Source organism: Oncorhynchus mykiss, chromosome 12 (assembly GCF_013265735.2).
Source record: "Oncorhynchus mykiss isolate Arlee chromosome 12, USDA_OmykA_1.1, whole genome shotgun sequence".
NCBI classification, from domain to species: domain Eukaryota; kingdom Metazoa; phylum Chordata; class Actinopteri; order Salmoniformes; family Salmonidae; genus Oncorhynchus; species Oncorhynchus mykiss.
Window position 1 is genome coordinate 80324921 of NC_048576.1, and position 18247 is coordinate 80343167.

Here is an 18247-nt window from a genome sequence, read left to right on the forward strand (position 1 = left end):
TCGGGTTCAAGTCCGGGCTCTGGCTGGGCCACTCAAGGATATTCAGAGACTTGTCCCAAAGCCACTCCTGCGTTGTCCTAGTAAACCTTCTCCCCAGTCTGAGGTCCTGAGCACTCTGGAGCAGGTTTTCATCAAGAATCTCTTTGTACTTTGCTCCTTTCATCTTTCTCTCGATCCTGACTAGTCTCCCAGTCCCTGCCACTGAAAAACATCCCCACAGCATGATGCTGCCACCACCATGATTCACCGTAGGGATGGTGCCAGGTTTCCTCCAGAAGTGATGCTTGGCATTCAGGCCAAAGAGTTCAATCTTGGTTTCATCAGACCAGATAATGTTGTTTCTCATTGTCCGAGAGTCCTTGAGGTTCTTTTGGCAAACTCCAAGTGGGCTCTCATGTGCCTTTTACTGAGGAGTGGCTTCCGTCTGGCCAATCTACCATAAAGACCTGATTGGTGAAGTGTAGCAGAGATGGTTGTCCTTCTGGAAGGTTCTCCCATCTCCACAGAGGAACTCTAAAGCTCTGTCAGTGACCATCGAGTGACCAATTCCTTCGAACTCTTGGCTTGGTTTGTGCTCTGACATGCACTGTCAACTGTGGGACCTTATATAGACAGGTGTGTGTCTTTCCAATTAATGTCCTATCAATTGAATTTACTGCAGGTGGACTCCAGTCAAGTCATATCAACGGAAACAGTATACACCTGAGCTCAATTTAGATTGTCATAGCAAAGGGTCTGAATAAGGTATTTCTAAAAAATGTTTTTTTGCTTTGTCATTATGGGGTATTGTGTGTAGATTGATGAGGGGGGAAAATGATTTAATCAATTTTAGAATAAGGCTGTAACATAACAATTGTGGAAAAAGTCAAAGTCTGAATACTTTCCGAATGCACTCACTGTATGTAGGTAAATATATTCATATATTCTCTTTTAAATTCACTAAAATGTCTAAAAACGAGAAGAAAAAAACAATCCATTTTGAATTGACTCAAAATGTGGACTAAGTCAAGGGGCATGAATACTTTGAAGGCACAGTATCTAGAACCTGCTTGATAACCTACATTTCCAACTTGCACTCCTGTTTGAGTTGGCTTTGCTATTAGGATGAAAGACAAGCATTGAGTTTCATTTAGCATGCATGTCATGACTGCATTAATTGTTGCTTGTGAAGTCATACAAATCTGACACGAGCATTCTAGGGGCATATGGTCGGAAAGAAAGTAAAGCTAAAGTGAAATCACAAAACACACACCTAATACCAAGCTGGAATTCTAACAAACCCTGGCTATGACAATGTAAATGTCATGCCAAATAGAGTATGACAGAATCATACTAATGAGTGAAGCATTTTAGTCCAGCATGCAAATGCTGCTTGTTTTACATGTTTGGCGCCAGGTCACACAGAGTGTACATATCATTAGGAACATCTGCTCTTTCCATTACAGACTGACCAGGTGAATCCAGCTGAAAGCTACAATTCATTGAGGTCACTTGTCATAATCTACACTGATTTGAAGTAGAAGGGGAGGTGACAGGTTAAAGAATATTTTTTAAGCCTCGAGTCAATTGTGAATGTGTGCCATTGAGGGTGAATGGGCAAGACAAAATAAGTGCCTTTGAACAGGTTATGGTAGTAAGTGCTAAGTGCACCAGTTTGTCAAGAACTGCAACGCTGCTTGGTTTTTCACACTCAATTTCCCATGTGTATCAAGAATAGTCCACACCAAAAGGACATCCAGTCAACTTGACACAACTGTGGAGTCAACATGGGCCAAATCAAATCGTATTGGTCACATACACATTTAGCAGATGTTATTGCGGGTGTAGCGAAACGCTTGTGGAACGCTTGACGCCTTGTAGAGTCCATGCCCTGACGAATTGAGTCTGTTCTGAGGGCAAAGTGCTGGGAGGGGGTTCCGCAACTCAGTATTAGGAAGGAGATCTTGTTTTGTGCACACTGTTATGTGAAGACAGGTTTGGCTTACCATGCCAATACCACCCCTCGGTGGTCAATTGGGACACTGTCAAAATCCTAATTCACACAATGACCAATACAATAAAAGGGGTTTAAAAGAAAGCATGTCTAATTTTGCAGAGCTTGAATTTCCCTACAGAAGCTGTCAAAAGGCAACGAAATAACTATTCAATCACAAGTGAATGTCTTGTGTGCTAAATGGCAAATCCTCAGCAAGAGGCCATGGGTGTGTCATTCTCTAGTTGTATCGTTAGGGGGGACACCAGAAAGATTAACGGCTAAAAGGAACAGGTGGCCATGATCTGTTAGCAATCACCTGCTAAGTGTTGTTCAACATGTATAATTGGAGGAGGATAATCTGGTCAGAGGAAATAGAATGGCCATGAGCTGCTTCTAAGTAGTCTGCCATCAGCATGTTGTATCTGAAACATCTGTGAATTAAATGCATACTGAGAGCAGAAGATCTGATCACTGTTGTGGTGAAACCTTTGGACAAGTAAAATAGAGAGTGAAAGGTTTTAAATTAATTTATATAAAATAAAAAAGCATTTATCCACTGAAGCGGAACAAATATCCATCACTTGTATCTTCTTTAGTTTGGAACATATACAATCTGAAGACAGACTCGTCAGGTTGTCGGAACAGAATGAAATAATCAAGCAAAGGGTCTGTCCACACACCGAAGTCACCACAGCCAAGGATAACGAGAGAAACAAAAACACATTTTACCAAGTGCAGATCTGGTCTGGTTTTAAACAGCCATTTTCTTCTGTTAAATGTACAGTTAAAGCTAGAATCCTTAGTTGCTACATCCATTTTCTGACTTAAATGAATATATACCCATCTAATCTTGAATAATAACTTAAACGCCTAATGAGCTTAGTTCAACTCTCGTACCCCATCAGAATATAAACTTGTTCTTACGCTAATGTTTGTAAACAATGGAAATGTAAAGCACGGTATAGTCTCAAAACATGGTTAAAACCACAATTGTGATATCATGGATAGTCAGTCCTGGCATCCATAGTCCCGTCTGTCAATCTGAGAGTGGTTCCATTTCTCCAGGCCCATCCCTCAGCTTTTTACCAAAAACAGGTGGAGTGACCCCTTTGGTTTAGTTTCAACTAAGGATTCACGCGTTAACGGCTCAGGTACTTTTCTGTAGTCTGTTACATGAAAGCTCAATGAGGCATCTGATCAACTACACATGGAATTAATATGTTTATATCTTACTGGTTATCTGTGCAAGTATGAAAATATGTAAGTGTAACAAAGCAAATTGATTTGGATATGACAGAACGTGGATTTGACAGGGGAAAAAAAAACACTCCATTGATAGAATTGTAAAAAGAAACGACACTGAACAGAAAAAAAGTCCACATACAAACTAACAGCGAGAATGTTGAAGTTCAGGTGGAGTGATTGAAATGTCAGACCCCACTGCTGTAATGCTTTCTTTATTTCAATTATTATTACTTGTTTTACCTATATAAATGAAAATACATCCAAAACAGATCCTATGGTCCACATATGAACGACAAAATACTGCATTTCTACTTACAGCAGCAATAAGGCTAGGTCAGTATATGAAAGGCTAGCTGCCAAAGGTCCAGGAATTGTCATGTTTGGGTCAAATGCTTCTCATGCTGCTAGTTGGTCACTTCGTCCAGTCACCCCATGGGTCCGTTGAGTGGTGCCCTTGACCGTGGCCCCAATCTGCACTGAGGTAGTTGAGGCAGAGGTACCGTGCGACCGCCGGGCTAACATGGGCCTCAGTCAAACTGCTCGCTGCAGGTGGTCAAAGTTCAGCTCATCATGTTAAAGGTTAATTGTTGTTAAGGCTTCCTGTGGTCTTGGAGTAGTCGTCATCCTCCTCCTCCTCCGTGGCGATGTCTCACAGGGGTACCTTCAAATTAGAGTTCTACTTTGTCCTAGTTGTCCTTTTTTCAAATCTCAACTAAATATTCTCTTCAGTCTTTTTTTTATTTTTTAAAGGGGTGGTCATATTTTCCAATCCTCTACAATGGTTAAACCAACTGAAAATCTTCTCCTTTTGGCACCTTGGGAGGCAATGGAAGAAGGGGGAAATAAATGGTAGGAAAGGAGAAAAAAACAAAACAAGATGGTGGTGTTGTTATAGAAGACTAGTTGTGGTGGATGGCTTGGTCATTGGCTGCCGACGAGTCCGTATCTGCTACACGTGTTGCGGTGGGGGTGGCGCTGTCCCCTTCCTCTGTTTTGATGCGCTTAGCGTTGGGCTGATCGCTGGCCGCCTGGGCTCCGTTCTGTCGTTTGGTTGGGAGGGAGGCTGAAGCGGAGGCGTGAGTGGCCAGCAAGTGGAGAGGACTCGCAACAGCTGTGGCTGAACATGGGGAGGAAGATGAGGAAAAAATATAAATTTTCAGCGTCGGAATTGATGGAATACTCTGCTAAGTAATCTAATGTCTTAGAACATATGCCAATAAAAAGTGTACTTTTCAAAACAGTGTCGGAAACTCCAGCCAGACAGGGATTCATGTGGCCCTTCGAGATACACAAACACACTGCAGAGCAGCCCTGACAAGTACGCTGCATGAACTAATTAAACAAACAGGGACTACTCACAGCAGTGGTAGACTATAGATGCGGCCAGAGCAGTGGTAGACTACAGATGCGGCCAGAGCAGTGGTAGACTACAGATGCGGCCAGAGCAGTGGTAGACTACAGATGCGGCCAGAGCAGTGGTAGACTACAGATGCGGCCAGAGCAGTGGTAGACTACAGATGCGGCCAGAGCAGTGGTAGACTACAGATGCGGCCAGAGCAGTGGTAGACTACAGATGCGGCCAGAGCAGTGGTAGACTACAGATGCGGCCAGAGCAGTGGTAGACTACAGATGCGGTTAGAGCAGTGGTACACTACAGATGCGGCCAGAGCAGTGGTAGACTACAGATGCGGCCAGAGCAGTGGTAGACTACAGATGCGGCCAGAGCAGTGGTACACTACAGATGCGGATAGAGCAGTGGTACACTACAGATGCGGTTAGAGCAGTGGTACACTACAGATGCGGCCAGAGCAGTGGTAGACTACAGATGCGGCCAGAGCAGTGGTAGACTACAGATGCAGCCAGAGCAGTGGTACACTACAGATGCGGATAGAGCAGTGGTACACTACAGATGCGGATAGAGCAGTGGTAGACTACAGATGCGGATAGAGCAGTGGTAGACTACAGATGCGGATAGAGCAGTGGTACACTACAGATGCAGTTAGAGCAGTGGTAGACTACAGATGCGGATAGAGCAGTGGTAGACTACAGATGAGGATAGAGCCGTGGTAGACTACAGATGCGGATAGAGCAGTGGTAGACTACAGATGCGGATAGAGCCGTGGTAGACTACAGATGTGGATAGAGCAGTGGTAGACTACAGATGCGGATAGAGCAGTGGTAGACTACAGATGCGGATAGAGCAGTGGTAGACTACAGATGCGGATAGAGCCGTGGTAGACTACAGATGCGGATAGAGCCGTGGTAGACTACAGATGCGGATAGAGCCGTGGTAGACTACAGATGCAGATAGAGCAGTGGTAGACTACAGATGCGGATAGAGCAGTGGTAGACTACAGATGCGGATAGAGCAGTGGTAGACTACAGATGCGGATAGAGCAGTGGTAGACTACAGATGCGGATAGAGCAGTGGTAGACTACAGATGCGGATAGAGCAGTGGTAGACTACAGATGCGGATAGAGCAGTGGTAGACTACAGATGCGGATAGAGCAGTGGTAGACTACAGATGCGGATAGAGCAGTGGTAGACTACAGATGCGGATAGAGCAGTGGTAGACTACAGATGCAGTTAGAGCAGTGGTAGACTACAGATGCAGTTAGAGCAGTGGTAGACTACAGATGCGGTTAGAGCAGTGGTAGACTACAGATGCGGATAGAGCAGTGGTAGACTACAGATGCGGATAGAGCAGTGGTAGACTACAGATGCGGATAGAGCAGTGGTAGACTACAGATGCGGATAGAGCAGTGGTAGACTACAGATGCGGATAGAGCAGTGGTAGACTACAGATGCGGATAGAGCAGTGGTAGACTACAGATGCGGATAGAGCAGTGGTAGACTACAGATGCGGATAGAGCAGTGGTACACTACAGATGCGGATAGAGCAGTGGTAGACTACAGATGCGGTTAGAACAGTGGTAGACTACAGATGCGGTTAGAACAGTGGTAGACTACAGATGCGGTTAGAACAGTGGTAGACTACAGATGCAGTTAGAGCAGTGGTAGACTACAGATGCGGTTAGAGCAGTGGTAGACTACAGATGCGGATAAAGCGCTTTGACCGGATCCATTCTAAGCCAGTGTCTCACCTGCAGCGGCCTGCATTGGCATCAGGTGGGTGCCGTTCTGTGCAATGGTCTTTATGGGGAGCTGGTGCTGGCCCAGGGCCGGCTGCACTAACGTCAGCGTCTTAAAGGGCGTGGCCGACTGGGTCGTCTGGATGATGCGACTGCCACCGCCTATAGAGGCGTGGGTGATCGTTGGAACAGATTCTACTTTTACTAGAGACAAACATAGGAAAAAAAGATGTCAATGACCTCTAATAACATAACACCAAACAAGCACTACAATAACTGATCAACATGAGATACATTGCACATTTACTAAGAAAAGACATATACACAGGTGCCTTGGTCAAGAGTAAAACAGACCTATGTAAACCTGGCTGAAACCACTACTACCTTGAGTCAACACAATCTGTCCATCTACACATACACACACACCATCCCCTCACCTTTGGCCTCTGAGTAGTCTCCGTTCTCCTGGGGCTCAGTCTGGAGGGTGACCATGGTGGGGGTGGCCACTGTGTAGGTGTTGGCGGTGCTGAGTCCGGCCATGCTGGTGACAGACATGGCAGGGATCTGGTGGACAACGTGCACCGTCTGCATGACGGGCTGCTGGTTCTGGTTGGTGCTGGTAGTCACAGGCGTGGCCACGGCATAGGTCACCGGCTTTATGGTCTGAGGTAACTGACGCTGAACCGTGATGAGCACCGGCTGGCTGTTGAGAGGAGAGCCTGGACAAACAATAGCTTTCTTTAACGGAGGATCCACATGTGACGACTGCACGTTTGTACAAAGATTGGAGAAGACTCCCAACAATGTGATAGGACAAAAATGGGCGTCTCTCACCTGGTGTACTCTGTGCAAAGCGGGCCTCCTGGATGACAGCTAGTTTGGGCTGGACTGCCGTGGCAGGGGGTGGGGCCGGAGCGGGCTCTGGTTCCATGGGGACAGGGGAACCCTCTCGGGATAGGCTGTCAGGGGTCTGCACCCCACTCGAGTGGGCCGAGAGCACCCCAGAGTGATTAGGGGAGACTGGGGCACTCCTGTGAAAGGGAAAAGCAGATAGGCTTTAAAAATGCTCTAGATTTACATATGCATTGAAATTTACCACCCTAGTCACACTCCACCAGAGTCACACTTTCCCAATGGGAATATTATAGTGACCACATATGGCCACAAGGCAATGGCACAAACATGCCAATCTAACAGTAAAGCTGAGGTGTCCAACCTTTTATATCATGAGCTACTTTAAATTATGAAACGTATCGCAAAATACAAAAAAAATCCTAGCTTGAAATACACAGTATTTTCCCAAATTCAGTCCCGTTATATTTTTCCCGGTTTGGGATTTTTTATCGTTTTTCACTCAAAATTACAATTATTCTTAGAGAAACAATGAAATGTGATGTTCCGAGTCCACACCAATACTAAAAATCACATTTGAAGACCATTTTTGGGTCTTGGAAATGCATGCAATACCACTTTAATTGAGAATTTTGCGAGAGAAAAAAAAAAGCCCATCCGATTGATCAAATAATCATGATAGAACTCTGCCAGGTAAGCCTGTTTTGCTGTTAATATTTCATTGAGAAGGTTTTGGGGAAAGTATTTTTTTGTCTCCTAGAGTTGGGCGGTATCCATACTTTCACATTGTCATACCGTCTTGATTGCATCCCGGGATATACGGTATTACCGGCTTAGTAAACAAGGCCGCACAAAAAAAAAAAAAAAAAAAAAAAAAAAAAAAAAAAAAACTATTGGCCGTCTAGTAATAGAATGCTAACAAAATTTGCACAAGTAATAGAACATTTCCATGGAGGATGCTAAAGAGCGCAAACTAATATAAACGAATTGCAAAGACGTACACGTATAACTTTATGAGCTGGATTTCCTAGATAGGAGCTACTGAATGGCATTTTTGGTGAGTTTGGACATTTAAAAGCAAATGTAAATGAGAGTGTGCAAATGAACAAAGTTTTGAAACATGCTTGTCTGAAGAACAAACAGTACTGGCTCTGCTGCAGCATGTGTACATGCTGTGTCTGTGTGGAGTCTGGAGTCACTAGGGCAACGGGCCTGGGGAGGAGAAGACGGCCCGAGAATGGAGAGGAGAAAAGGCACAAGGAAATCAAGATAGTGGCAGCTGTACAAATAACTTATCCAAAGGGCTTTGAGTTCTCAAACACGGGAGAAAGCTAACACTATATGATGCCGATAATTAGCAAATTAAACATAGTATTGTGCTTTAACGCAGAATTCTGCTTTTTCTCACACTGGAAAAAAAATGGTGTAAGATGTAATATGCTTCTTATTGTAATTTCAGCTCAGCGTCACACATTTTGTGCTTCAGTTGCATTTCTCCTCTCGGATGAGAATTCATAGAAAACCTATCAGCAGACATCACTGACTGATGTTGAGCTACTTTTCTCCAGTACTTTACTCAGTGTAGCCAGACTCCTTTTCTCCAGTAAAATGCAAGATTAACTAACTTTAAGCAAAACATTAGGAAATGTAGCAGCTTTTTTTGCAAAAAAATACCTTGCTTTTTCATTGTAAGCCCATTTACTTGCTAAATAGCGCTGCACTTTGGTTGTCATCTGATGAAAATGAAGCTATTTTCTGCCGAATGTGTTTTCTGTGAAGGAAGGAAAACTATAGTTGCACGTCCCTGACGGTCAATATAAAACACGACCCCTGTCAATACACAGCTGGAATCAACTGCTCACGCTTTCTCCCATTGTGCTATTTACAAACAAACACATTTTAAAAAATGTAATTTAACATTTATTTGACTAGGCAAGTCGGTTAACTTCTTATGGCTGGGAGGTGCTGTTTCCACATTCGGATGAAAAGCGTGCCCAGAGTAAACTGCCTGCTACTCAGTCCCAGAAGCTAAGATATGCATATTATTAGTAGATTTGGGTAGAAAACACTCTGAAGTTTCTAAAACTGTTTGAATGATGTCTGAGTATAACAGAACCCATATGGCAGGCAAAAACCTGAGAAAAATCCAACCAGGAAGTGGGAAATCTGAGGTTTGTAGTTTTTCAAGTCATTGCAGATCCAATAAACAGTGTAAATTTGATCCAATTGCACTTCCTAATGCTTCCACTGGATGTCAACAGTCTTTAGAACTTTGTTTCAGGCTTCTACTGTGAAGGGGGAGATAATGAGAGCTGTTTGAACCAGTGGTCTGGTTGAAAGCCTTTAGTTTAGTCACGCGCACAGCCGTGAGCACGAGCTCTGTTCCTTTTCATTTCTATAGACAAAGGAATTGAAACATTATTGAAGATTTCTGATAAAAACATCCTAAAGATTGATTCTGTACATTGTTTGACGTGTTTCTACGAACTGTAATATAACTTTTTTGACTTTTTGTCTGGACTTATGTGCTCACGCATTGTGCATTTGGATTACTGGACTAAACGCACAAACAAAAAGGTGGTGTTTGGACATAAATTATGGACTTTATCGAACATTTATTGTGGAACTGGGATTCCTGGGAGTTCATTCCGATGAAGATCATCAAAAGGTAAGTGAATATTTATAATGCTATTTCTGACTTTTGTTGACTCCACAACATGGTGGGTATCTGTATGGTGGCTGAGCGCTGTACTCAGATTATCGCATGGTGTGCTTTTGCCGTAAAGCTTTTTTGAAATATGATACCGCGGTTGCATTAAGGAGAAGAATATCTTTAATTCTATGCATAACACTTGTATCTTTTATCAACGTTTATGATGAGTATTCCTATAAATTAATGTGGCTCTGCAAAATCACCGGATGTTTTGGAGGCAAAACATTACTGAACATAACGTGCCAATGTAAACTGAGATTTTGGGATATAAATATTAACTTTATCAAACAAAACATACATGTATTGTGTAACATGAAGTCCTATGAGTGCCATCTGATGAAGATCAAAGGTTTGTGATTAATTTTCATCTCCATTTCTGCTTTTTGTGACTCTCTTTGGCTGGAAAATGGCTGTTTTTTTGTGACTAGGCGCTGACCTAACATACTTTCGTCGTAAAGCCTTTTTGAAATCGGACACGGTGGTGGGATTAACAACAAGTTTTTAAAATGTGGTATAATACTTGTATGTTTGAGGTATTTTAATTATGAGATTTCACTTTCACTGGCTGTTGTCAAATCGATCCCGTTAACGGGATTTCAGCCGTAAGAAGTTGAGAACAAATTCTTATTTACAATGATGGTTTAAGAACAGTTGGTACCTGCCTTGTTCAGGAGCAGAACAACAGATTTTACCTTGGCAGCTCAGGGATTCGATCTAGCAACCTTTCGGTTACTTGCCCAACTCTAACCACCTACCTGCCGCCCCACATGACTGGCTCAACTGTTCTGGGAACTATGCTTCATAATGTAAAATAATGTGACAGGTGAAATTAAGAACACGATATGCTTCATTTCCTAACATATTACTTTTTAAGTAAATACCTGCAGTCAGTTTGTGTAACAAAATATAAAAAAACATATTGAAAAACTTAAAAATAAATAGTTTCAATGGTAAAAAACCATGCCTTGGCCATGCCTTGGCTATTTCCAAATACCCCGGTATACGGTATGCCGCCCAAGCCTACTGTCTACCCTGAAGACAGTTATCATTCTGTCTTACTGGCTACACAAAGTGAATGGAAGATAAATGTGTGCACTACACAGACATACAGGGGAACTATTGCTGGAAATTAATTGGCAGATAGTGTTACATTTGGCTTTTTAGGCCAACTGGAACTAACTAGGGATGGGATAATGTCAATGTGGATAGATGGGCTGCGAGCGACCGGATGGAGACCCCTGCAGTAAAGCATGCAGCGAGCTCATCATGTGACTGAAACCTGAGAGAGTGAGTAGATTCATACCTGGAGGAGAGGGGTCCGAGGGGGGTCCTGAAGCAGGGCACACCCCGCGGCCTTCGTTTCCTGAAGGCCTGCTCCATGAGCTTGCCCTCTGAGGACGGGTCTATCCTCCAGAACGAGCCCTTGCCCGGTTCCTCCTGCGATCTGGCTACTTTAATAAAGTAGCGGTTCAGTGACAGATTGTGACGGATCGAGTTCTACAACAGAATACGCCGTCGTGTTAGTACGAACACACTGCAGCCAAGGCTGTTATTCACGTCACAGTTCAGTGGCACATGCTCAAAAACAACTTGGAAACAGATGGGATAAGCCATGTTCCGCCCTTCAGTTTGAAGCCAAAGTGAATGTGTACTTTTACAAGGTTGCATATTAGTCAAAGCACATCTTAATATACAGTGCCCTCAGAAAGTATTCATACCCCTTTACTTATTCCACATTTTGTTGTGTTACAGCTTGAATTCAAAATGTATTTAAAAAGTCTCACCCATCTACACACAATAAACCGTGTTTTAGAAATATTTGCTAACCGATTGAAAATTAAATAGTAAATCAAATGTACATAATTATTCACAAGTGAGTTAATACTTTGGCAGCAATTAAGGCTTTGAGTCTTTCTGGGTACGTCTCTAAGCTCTTTCCACGCCTGGATTGTGCAACATTTGCCCATTATTCTTTTCAAAATTCTTCAAGCTCTGTCAAAATTGGTTGTTGATCATTGCTAGACAACCATTTTTCAGGTCTTGCCATAGATTTTAAAGCAGATTTAAGTCAAAACTGTAACTCCGCCACATTCACGGACTACTTGGTAAGCAACTCCAGTGAAGATTTGGCCTTGTTTTAGATTCCTATCCTGCTGAAAGGTGAATTCATCTCCCAGTGTCGGAGAGAAACAGGTTTTCCTCAAAGACCCTCGACCTCAAAACCAGTTCCACTGCATTTTTTCCATCATTCCCCTCTAATCAGGAACTGATTTAGACCTGGGCAATTAATTATCAGGTAGAACTGTAAACCAGGAGGCTCTGGAACTCATAAGGTAAGAGTAGAGTACCCCTGCTCTAGGATTATGCCTGTGTTTAGCTCCATTCCACTTATTCCCCAGTTCTTAACAATTACAATCATACCCATAATATGATGCAGCCACCACTATGCTTGAAAATATAGTGTGTGGTACTCAATATGTGTTGTATTGGATTTGCCCCGAACACTTTGTATTCAGGACAAAAAGTGAATTGCTTTGCCAAGTATTACTTTAGTGCCGGGTTGCAAACAGGATGCATGTTCTGGTATATGTTTTATTCTGTAGACATCTTTTCCCTCTGTCAATTAAGTTAGTATTGTGGAGTAACTACAATGTTGATCCATGTTGAAACAAGAAAATGTGGGAAAAAACTCAAGGGGCTATGCTCTGGTTTTTGAGATATTTCAAATATAACCATGTGGTAGAATCCTAATGCTATTCAAAACAAGTTCAGATCTTTTCCCTCTCATGCACCATTTTCAATGACATTATTTGTATTGAAATACACCATTTCTCACCTGCCAGCCTTTGTCTGCAGTCCTGTAGTAGGGGTAGTTTTTGGTGATGTGAGTGTATATTCCGTTTAGTGTGAGCTGCTTGTCCTGTGCCATTGTAATGGCTTGGACTATCAGTTGTGCATATGAGTATGGCGGTTTGGAATCATCCTAAAGGGAAGAAGAAGAGGAAGGAAGAAAGGGTGTCATTTACTAGGCAGCATAGCACATATTGTGAGCAATGGCACTGGAGGGAATAGCAGCCGTTTCACAGGCTCCTGGCCAATTGAACTATTTTGTGTTTTTGGGTGTTGATCTTAACTTTTTTTGTACATAATGTTTACACCATCGTTTCCTATGACTGAAAAGAGCTTCTGGAAACCAGAAAATCCATCACCAACCTCGATTTGGATGAGGACTTTTAGTGCAATGAGTCCCAGACCAGGCCCAAATCCCTGACACGGAGTAGTAGGTGGCGCTACTGGCTAACATGCAATCACTGGACGAGCTCTGTTTGAGACTATCCCATCAACGTGATCTGAAAAACTAATATCCTGTGTTTCTCTAGCTGGTTTTTCTATGCATCGGCATGACAGAACGGCGGCATCGGGAAAGCTCGGGGGAGGGAGTGTGCGTCTGAGGTTCTGCTCACGTTAGAATACCTTATGATAAGCTGTAGACCATACTATTTACCAAGAGAGTTATCATTATATTTTTCGACCACCATAAACCGATGCTGGCAATAAGACTGGACTCAATGAGCTGTATAAGACCGACCATAAGCAAACAAGAAAATGCTCAGCCAGAGGAGGCATTCCTAGTGGCCGTGATTTTAAATGCAGGAAACTGAAATACGTTTTACCTCATTTGTACCAGCATGTCACCTGTGCAACTAGATCACCTTTACTCCAAACACAGAAATGCATATACATCCCTCTCTCCATTTAGCAAATCTGACCATACCTCTATCCTCTTGATTCCTGCTTACAAGCAAAAGCTCACTCAAGTGACCGGAAGTGGTCAGTGAAGCAGATGCTAAGCTACAGGACTGTTTTGAAGGCACAGACTGGAATATGTACCATGATTCAGCCGATGGCATCATTAATAAGTGCATCGACAACCTTCCCAGGGACTGCGGTTGAAAATTAGCCTACTGGCTAAAACCGGCACTTTGACTGAAACGTTGATTAATGTGCACTGTCCCTGTAAAAATAAAACAAACTCAAACGACGTGCCCAAAGTGACCGTATGTAAAAATCCCAACCAGAAGACATGGATTACTGGCAACATCAGCACTGAGCTAAAGGCTAGAGTTGCTGCTTTCAGGGAGCGGGACACAAACCCAAATGCTTGTAAGAAATTTCACTACACCCTCCGACGAACCATCAAACAAGCAAAGCGTCAATACAGAACTAAGATCAAATCGTACTACACCAGCTCTGACACACGTCGGATGTGGTAGGGCTTACAAACTATCACAGGTTACGAAGGGAAACCCAGCCATGAGGTGCCCAGTGATATGAGCCTACCAGACGAGCTAAATGCTTTCTATGCTCGCTTTGAGGCAAGATACACTGAACCATCTGTTCCAAATGACTGTGTGATCACACTCCATAGCCAATGTGAGTAAGACCTTTAACAAACAGGTAAACATTCACAAGGCCAGACAGATTACCAGGACACGTCCTCAGAGCATGAGCTGCCAAGCAGGAAAGGGTCTTCACTGATATGTTCAACCTCTCCCTGTAATACATACATGTTTCAAGCAGACCACAATTCTACCCTACCAATCAAAAAGGCAGTAAATGCTCATTTGGTCAAAAATGACTTAGTCATTTTTTGCTACATTAAATATATGCTTAATCATGTGGACAAGTATCCTGCCTCTATTGTATTGTGTTTTGGAGAAAATGTGGGTCATGTTAGCAGTAACTGCATAAAGTTACTGTGAAACCAACGTAAATAAAAAACATATTTCTCAGTTCCACGCTATGAGCAGTTACCACCAGGCGGTGTCAGAGGAAGGCCCAAAACATTGTCAAAAGACAGCCACCCACCCGAGCCAGACTTGTTCTCTCTACTATTGCACGGCAAGCAGTACCAATGCACCAAGTCTGAAATCAACAGGACTCTTCTACCCCCGAGACATAAGACATCTAAACAAGACTGCTAAATATCTAATCAAATGGTTACCAGGACTAACTGCATTCACCCTTTTTTGCACATCTGCTGCTGCCAAGTCACTTTATCCCTACCGTTGTGTACATTACATAGCTACCTCAATTACCTCGTACCCTTGTACGACTCAGTACGGGTACTCCCTATATGTATAGCCATGCTATTTCTAATTCACTGGGTTTTTATTCTTCGTGTCTCTCAATTTTGTGTATTATTTTTCCTCTCATCTTTAACTCTGCATTGTTGGAAAATAATCCATAAGTAAGCATTTCACTGTTAGTCTACGAAGCATGTGACAAATTACATTTGATGACAACCATGGGTTTGTTTTGTCACATGCATCAGTTAAAATGCCAAAACAGGCAAACACATGACGACCTTTCCTCTCCAATTAATTCAAGTGTGCACTTATTTAAAAAGGGCAATCTGCAGTTGCAGTACCCATTGATTCTTGAAGAATATAACTTATAAATGCCTCGAGCTTAGTTCAACTGTCATATCCCATCCAAACAAACTTGTTTTACTCCAATGTTTGTAAACAAAGTAGTGTAAACAAAGCAATTAACCGAAACAGAAGTTTTTTTTTTTTTTTTACCAATAGAGATATCAGACCAAGTCCAAACTGTGTGATATGGTAGTTGTAGTTTCCAACAGGCTTATATTCTACATATATTAGCGCAGTAATTAACCAACTATTTCACGCCTACTTGTCCAGTCTGTGTGGGGCACACAGAGGGAGAGAAGAGACAGAAGACATGTGAGTGAAAGGCATAGGGAGAAGTTGCTTTGGGAGGTATCTCTACCTGAAAATACATGCTCTAAGTGATTGATAGTGGATATTCAGAAGTTGTAAAAGTATGCCTTATTTACTCAAGAACATTTCAAATACATGTTGTCAGACAGCAGCTCTATAGAGATGAGATGACTTGGAATTAATAAAAAGTCAAATAAAACTAAATGTAATATACCCAACAACTGAACTATTTTCAATATTTATAAAGTAAATATAAAGTGATTCTTTTTTAATAATAGAACCAAAACGAAAAGCACTAATCACTCAGCACTAGAGTTGCAAAGCGGCGGAAACTTTCCAGACATTTTCCATGGGAAGTTATGCCCAGGAATTTTGCTTAAATTCTTTTTTTTTTCCTTTTTAAAAAGGTAACTTATAACAGTGAACCTTTGAGGGATACACAAGGCAATTCTAGGTCTTGCAGTATATTTTGGTTAAACTATCCCCAATTCAATGGAGTTGCAACCCTCTGCATACACAGTGCATTCTTCCATCACATGTACAGCTGATTCTCAAGATATTGCACACTAATGAGATGCTATTGAGCCCACACTACTACACTGTCTGAGCCAAGGACTACATGCTTTCTGGTAAGTTTTGATTACAATACTGGGTGGGGTGAATATATTTTATATGACACATGATTTTTTGTTAACTAGTAAATAGTAGCCTACAGCAAAGTGTTTAAATCATTTCTAACTTGTTAACAATTTCTGCTAGTTTTTGCTACCATGTGGGTTTTAGCTTGCTTGAGCCTGTTAATTCACCTGTTTCCATGCATGTTTCATTTTAAAACATCTTATCTCACAAATGAGTTGTTTAATCTAACTGCTTAACTATTTATCTGTACATGGAATTGTATTTGTTTTTTTTACTCTTTTTTTCTAATCTTTACAGGAAAATGCCACGGGCACTATCTGACGTGTGGAGACATTTCACTGCAGCTAATGTAGAAGGAAATGCTGTGTACATTTGCAAATACTGTGTCAAATCATATGTGAAGAATGCACCAAAGAAGCAGAATCATCTGGCCAAGTGCATAAAATTTCCTCAGTGATCACAAACAACCTCTGACAAAAGTCCCTCTACTTCTATTCGAGGTGAAAATGATGAATCAGACACCTTAACACAATTCCTCCTGGAGTCAGTATTTTTTACTCAATGGAGGAACGTAGTCAGTGAAATGCTGATTAATGTCTTGCTCGAGCTGTGTACGCAACTGGTGCTCACAGGCTGTGTATTGGAAGAGATTTCTGAATGTTTTTCGCCCAGCATACACCCCTCCAACCAGACATGCTTTATCTACTAATTTGCTGGATGCAGAGATTAGAGTTCAAGTGAAGGTCAAGCAAATCATAGAGAAAGCAGACTATTTCAATCATCTCTGATGGGTGGTTGAATGTTCGAGGGCAAGGAATAATTAACTACATCTCCATCCCTCAACCAGTATTCTACAAGAGCACAGACACAAGGGACAACAAACACACCGTTATCTACATTGCAGATGAGCTGAAGGCAGTCATCAATGACCTTGGACCACAGAAGGTATTTGCACTGGTGACAGACAATGCTGCGAACATGAAGGCTGCTTGGTCTAAAGTGGATGAGTCCTACCCTCACATCACACCCATTGGCTGTGCTGCTCATGCATTGATGAATCTGCTCCTCAAGGACATCATAGCACTGAAAACAATGGATACACACTACAAGAGAGCCAAAGAAATGGTTAGGTATGTGAAGGGTCACCAAGTTATAGCAGCAATCTACCTCACCAAGCAAAGTGAGAAGAATAAGAGCACCACATTGAAGCTGCCCAACATGTCATCATGTTTGACAGTCTCCTGGAGGGGAAGGGGTTTCTCCAAGAATATATAGACAGACCCTTCAAGAGGATCCTCCTGGGTAATGTATTTTGGGAGAGAGTGGTAAGCAGCCTGAAACCTAAAACAGTAGCCATTGCACGGATTGAGGGAGACAATGCCGCTCCTGTCTGATGTTCAGACTCTACTTGCTGATGTAAGAGAAGAAATCCGTACTGCCCTGCCCACTTCACTGTTGCTCCAAGCAGAGGAAACTACAGTTCTGAAATACATCAAAAAGCGTGAAGGCTTCTGCCTGGAGCCCATACACACCACCGCATACGTTGGACCCCAAGTATGCCGGCAAGAGCATCCTGTCGGGTGCAGAGATCAACACGGCCTATGGTGTCATCACCACCGTGTCGCGCCACCGTGGCCTTGATGAGGGTTATTTGCAGCCTGGCGAACTAAACTTCCAAGCAAGGGCTTTTGGCATGGAGATGCAATATGGCAGTCGTGCCAACATATCTCATCAGCCATCTGGTGGAAAGGACTTTGTGGGTATGAGGCTCTTTCCCCTGTTGCCTCCGTCATCCTCCAAATCCCACCAACATCAGCCGCCTCAGAGCGCAACTGGTCCTTGTTTGGGAACACACACCAAAGCACGCAACAGGCTGACCAATACAAGGGTTGAAAAGAATTGGTGACAATCCAGGCAAATTTGAGGCTTTTTGAGCATGACAACAAGTCATCCTCAACAAGGTTGGAAAGTGACAGTGAAGATGAG

At 42.7% G+C, this 18247-nt stretch overlaps 1 protein-coding gene across 2 annotated transcripts in view; it reads right to left on the reverse strand.

The window, feature by feature from the left end:
• Window positions 1–2550: 2550 nt before the first annotated feature.
• The window catches only part of LOC110538568 (forkhead box protein K2), a 29680-nt gene continuing 13983 nt past the window's right edge, over window positions 2551–18247 (reverse strand). For both annotated transcript variants that reach the window (XM_021625460.2, XM_036938648.1), the window contains exons 4-9: window positions 12715–12861; window positions 11182–11375; window positions 7148–7344; window positions 6751–7032; window positions 6326–6517; window positions 2551–4337 (exon numbers count right to left, since the gene is read on the reverse strand). In XM_021625460.2, coding sequence (XP_021481135.2) covers window positions 4120–4337; window positions 6326–6517; window positions 6751–7032; window positions 7148–7344; window positions 11182–11375; window positions 12715–12861 — 1230 coding nt within the window. In that variant the 3' untranslated portion in view covers window positions 2551–4119. The remainder of the gene's footprint in view (window positions 4338–6325; window positions 6518–6750; window positions 7033–7147; window positions 7345–11181; window positions 11376–12714; window positions 12862–18247) is intronic.